Source organism: Geospiza fortis, unplaced genomic scaffold (genome assembly GCF_000277835.1).
Source record: "Geospiza fortis unplaced genomic scaffold, GeoFor_1.0 scaffold25, whole genome shotgun sequence".
Classification (NCBI taxonomy): domain Eukaryota; kingdom Metazoa; phylum Chordata; class Aves; order Passeriformes; family Thraupidae; genus Geospiza; species Geospiza fortis.
Window position 1 is genome coordinate 1,143,386 of NW_005054423.1, and position 5,376 is coordinate 1,148,761.

Consider the following 5,376-nt stretch of genomic DNA (forward strand, 5'->3'; position numbering starts at 1 on the left):
TACTCTAGAATTTCCATCTTAACCTCTCTGGTAGTTGCTCCTTCTAGGCACCAGATAATTAATTATCCATTTGCACTCCTATGAGGATAAACCTTTTCCCATTTCAAAATTTTGGAAAAAAATGCAAGAGAAATTACACAGATGAGGGCCAAGTACACTGACATTTTTTCGCATTCAGTAATTGTGTTATCAAAGGTCATGGTGAACTTTTGGCTCTAAAACGATTGTTTGATGAAGTAACAAACCTGAGTGCTCGCTGCTGTCTTTTAACACATGCTTTTTGAAGCACATGGCCAACATTAATGAAAATAAGCTGAAGACAGAAATGCCAGTATCTCTGTCCAATTATAGTGCTAAAATTTCTGTTTGTTTGAAGTGGACAGGGAACCTGAACCCTTCAAGTGCAATGAATATGGCCATAGACTTCATTATGGAAACAAGAATGTGAATGCAGAGACTTTTTAAGAGATGGACCTTCAGAGTGACCAAAGCACTGAAAACATCTGTCTAAAGAGACTGCAAAAAACCCCCAAAAATGAAACAACAAACCCGCCACCATCCTACCAAAGTCAAACATTTTCAGGATAAAGAGTATTCTATTATGCTGATATTCCAGACCTAACTTTGTTGTGTCTATATAGCTTTTTGGGAAGATCTTTCTAAGATAAGCATGGATTAAACAGACATTTAACTATCATGAACACAATAAAATAGAAAGAAGATACTGGAAGAGAAGCCAGAGTGTCAGGTAAACTGAAAAAGATAACTAACAAAAGGAAAAATAACCCAGTCAAAGTCTGGTTCTGCCATCAGTGTCCCTGTTATATGATGCAATTACACAGCTAGGTGTGAATATATTTAAAGCAGCTCTTCTGTAATTGCTTTAGTAACAATAATACTGAAGATACTGTGCTGGGACTTGGCACAGAACTAACCACATGTTTACATTAAGTGAGGCCTGCTTGCAGAAGCTACAGAAATATCCAAAATTAAGACAGCAAGCACAGTTCAAGTGATAAATCAAGCACTCATACACTTTTGGGGGAAGAGGAACATAAATAGCCTTTTACTCCACTAAAATTAACAATGCTATTTTCCATCACGAAGAGATGGGTTTCAAAAACCAGCAAAAGACACCATAATTTGTCTAAAAACAAGAAAAAAAGAGGAGAAACAGAAGAAACAGGTACAAAATAGAGAGGAAAGGCTGAAATTAATTTTATTTAACAACACAAAAGAATTAAGAAGGAAAGTATACTGAAATAAAGAAAAGCAGTGAAGGAAAATAAGGAAAACCATCACTTTAATATACTGTAAATACTTAATTCACTATTGCCTTTTTCTGCAACATTTTACTGATGATGTTTCATGGATCATCAATAAAGTAACACTATAAAAAAACCTCTAGAATCCTATTTCCTTCTGGCAATTGTGCTAGATTGACAGTAAGTAGTCCATGACAAAGGGCAACCAGTTCAGCTTGAAGACTTGATGCAAGAGTGAAAGGGGGAGAAATAATTAAAAAAAAGGTCAATAATAATAATAATAATGTGTTAAGTTTGAAAGAACACCAAGTGAAACAAATGAATAAGAATTGTTTAAGAATAGCAGTATTTCCAAAGCAAATGGACTACTTCTCTTACCAAGAAGATAGGGCATTTGACAGCTAGTAAGACAGCAAGGCATTCAGCTTCCAAACACCAGAAGGTGAGAGTTAATATTACACGCATGAGCCACAAGCATACGGCTGGCTTGTTTTTATTAACACTAATAAATGATCTCATAATACTGATCAGAAGTGGGTTTTTTTCCTCCACATATCTCACAAAAAATTTTCAGGTGACAAGTACTATGATACATATGGTAGAAACAAACATCTGTGGCCACAAAGATGTTTTGTTAACTGATGATTAATATATTCAGGAAGCAATCACACTATTCATTAGTAAAAGTTTACAAACATTAAAAAGTGCATAACATTTGAAACCAACAACACAAAAATATATATAATATATATATACTATATATAAAGTGACATCACCTCCTATTAATAAAAGAAAACAAATCTTCTGACCTTGTGATTGGTGCTTGTGTGATTGCCATGGTTTACTATCAGTCACTCTCTTCACTCACCTTAGTCACACAGAGGTGTGGCTGCCCCAGTTTGCAGCATTCAGCCTCATGAATGGCCTTGTCTATTGGGGCAGGACAAGGGGGAAAAACAAATCAATCAGCAATAGCTACTGCAGAACAGGTTATTAATCTGTAGATATTTTAAGTGATGTCCTGGATGGACAAGCTATCCTGGTATTTTGATGAAGGCCCAGTTTGGACTGCCATTTTGGAATAGATGAAATGGGAAAAAATCTAGTCTTTGGGTGCTAGATGCCAAGTCTCTCACCTCCCTTTCCAGCTCCAAGCCACAAGGCTACTGTAGCAGATTCTAGCACTTGGCTGTTCAGGTGCATCAGTAGCAGGCTACTGGCTGCACAAACTCAACAGCCTGATCAACTGAGGCAAAGGCAAGGAATAGTAAAAATCCAACCCCTTGCTGGATCCAGCCCGGGAGCCACTCATTGGACTATACTGCATTCTAAAAGTCATTTCAGAATACATAATTGGCAATAACCTATGCCAGTTATTTTCCCATGTGTAAACAAGGCCTGTCTTTACAATGTGAATCAGGAAAACCTCTAGCACCATGGAATTAGTTTGAATTTTAACCCATATAAGGTTACAAATGTATTCTTAAAACTACCGTAACAATAAAATACTTGGAATAACATTTTAAAAAAATATCTCAGAGAAAGATTAAGAAATTGGGACCAAAATTAGAAAAATGGGGAAGAATAACATAAAAGATTCAATTTGAGTCTCTGATATGCAACTAACTACAGGCGAGTGGCAAAACTGTACCAAGGACACAACGCACGCTCAAGTATTCACATTAACAAATCGTTTTGAAGGCTCATCTAGTAACAAATTTGAGCGTTGCTGAGTCTTTCAGGTTTAGGCATAATCAATTTAGCAGTTGATGTTTAGATCTATCATGTGCACATCACCACCTTATGCAAAAAACCAGCCCTTTCAAAACGTGTGGTAGAAAAATTCACAGTAACAGAAATATTCTTCATAAGCAGTTGAGAAGGGGCAGTGTGGAGCATCTAAGTCGTACAATACAAAAACCATTGTAAATAACAGAGCTGTAAAACAGATGCAAAGTTCTAAAAACAGCGCTTTCTTTACAGTTCTTATATAATGGGCAAACACTTTGGCCAGAGAATTTTAAACTCTGAGGATCACACAAGCCTTTGCTTAAGATACACAATTAGATCCTCTGATGCTTCAAAGGCCATTTGCTACAAGATTTACCTGTTCTACTTTCTAAAAGTGTTCCCATCGAGTAGTCATTATGAAGGGATCCATCTGATGACACTATCCCAAAAAATCAATACATGTTCAACCATTGCTAATGACAGAGGTAGAGAAAATTCTGTCTTCTGTCACAGCTTGTACCCAGATTTTTAGCATTGTGTTGAGTGGGTTCCAGCAGTGAAGACACATGCACTTTCTTTTCTACCAGCTTGCTCATGGAAACAAATTTGTTCCAGCACACTCCTGTAGCCTGAAAACATCCAGCAGCTGCTCCACTCGGTCAAAGTCGGATGTCAGCTTTCTTGCTTTGCTGCCTCCCCTTGGGCCTCCCCGGTTTGCTCACTTGGATTTCGTTGTGCATCTCCTTCTCCTTCTATAAGACAAGAAAAAAGGATGAGTAATCCACACTAAAATAAAGAGAACCCTGATTGTTCATCCATCAGCTTGAAAAACAAAGTAAAAAGAAATTGAAACTGAAATATGAAACTCTTTACTACCAAGATAGCTATACTTTGTTTTAGAAAGTGTCTCTTGAGATGCAAATTTCTATCTGCAATCACAAGTATCACCAAATAAATACCAAAGGTAGCTAAAAATTAATGACTTTAACAAAAACAGTAGAGTATTTTTGAAAATTTGTTCACTATGATGCTGTAACAGTGTAAAAGAAAAAACTTCATTGCACCAATCTGAACAGAATTTGCTACAAAGAGATGCAACTTCAATAAAAACAACCGTTTGTTAAAGCTGCTTTAGTTCTGTGCATCTGTTTTCAGCATCATGTCCATGGTGTTCAGTCCAGCTGTCTCACTACAAACCACAGAAGAACCTGAGGAACAGATCACATCCTACAGAGGCACAGTGAGCAGGCAACTCACAGTCTGTCTAAAGAAGGCCAAGAAAAGCATTGTTAAATGCTTTTACTATCTATATGCAAAGTATTGTATTTCACGTAACAATTCAAGACCTCACAGGTTCAGGCAACAGGAAGGTGAGTGCAAGTGAGACACAAGTCCCTGAACACTGGACTGATCAGCTATAGATACACAAAAAGGAATAATGCTAAGGTGTACATGTCTCTTGTATGTTGCAAGGATTCTGAGTAATTTGCACTGAAATGGCTTGATAAGGGAAGAAAATTCCATGGCTGGGCTGTAAGGAGGTTTAGATAGATGTAGCAGTGCCTCCTAATTTTAATCTATAGATCTTTAGAATGAAGGCAGGGTTCTCAATGCAGATATTTGTTATTTCCACATTTCAGATCACATGGTGCATCTGCAGATTTATTTCTGTTTATAGAAATAAGCATCATAAACGCCTTCTCTTTTCTGTGTAGAAGAAAGGGCACACTGGTAGGGGAAAAAAGTTCTTTGCCTTGCAAAGAACATTGCAAACAGCTTAGATGTGACAGCTGTGTTTTGTGCATGCACTGAGTAGGCAGGAAAATGCCACAAAAGATACTGTGAACTATCACATTCAACCTGATGAAAAGTTGCATGGAAAGTCAATTACCTATTAAACAGTGAGGTTTGTTCTGTACATTATGGGTTGAGTAGTAAATACACAATCGTTTTACAAGGCACTTTCCCGGAAAACTCTTCTTCACTTCCACCTCTCAAATTAGAAAGGATTCCATCAGAATGGATCTACATGTGATTATTTATTATTAGACAGAAATCCCTTTTGCCCCAGTTGTCTAAACACTTTCTAAAAACCTCCTACATTTGCTCTGATACTGCAGAAGATGCAGTGAGTGTCATTTCAGGGGGTCATTTCTTTTCTGCCTGCTCTGCCTTCCATTTATTCTGACTACTACTATGTGGGCAAGCTAAACTTTCCTAGTGGAAATCTTATTAACAAAAAGAACAGGAAAAAAGTCCCAAAACTGAAGAGCAAAACACACTCTTGCAAGGTATTTAAAAGAAAAATCACTCTAGGACAAAAAGCCAAAACATTTCACTACCTTAGTGTTAAACACAGAGCACAGAGATCCAGGGAAAG

The 5,376-nt window shown here is 37.2% G+C and overlaps 1 protein-coding gene across 1 annotated transcript in view; it reads right to left on the reverse strand.

Annotated features, from left to right (window-relative positions):
• Positions 1-1,196: 1,196 nt before the first annotated feature.
• Positions 1,197-5,376, reverse strand: part of PKIA (cAMP-dependent protein kinase inhibitor alpha) — a 44,335-nt gene continuing 40,155 nt past the window's right edge. The window contains exon 3 of the mRNA XM_005426754.2: positions 1,197-3,748. Coding sequence (XP_005426811.1) covers positions 3,669-3,748 — 80 coding nt within the window. The 3' untranslated portion in view covers positions 1,197-3,668. The remainder of the gene's footprint in view (positions 3,749-5,376) is intronic.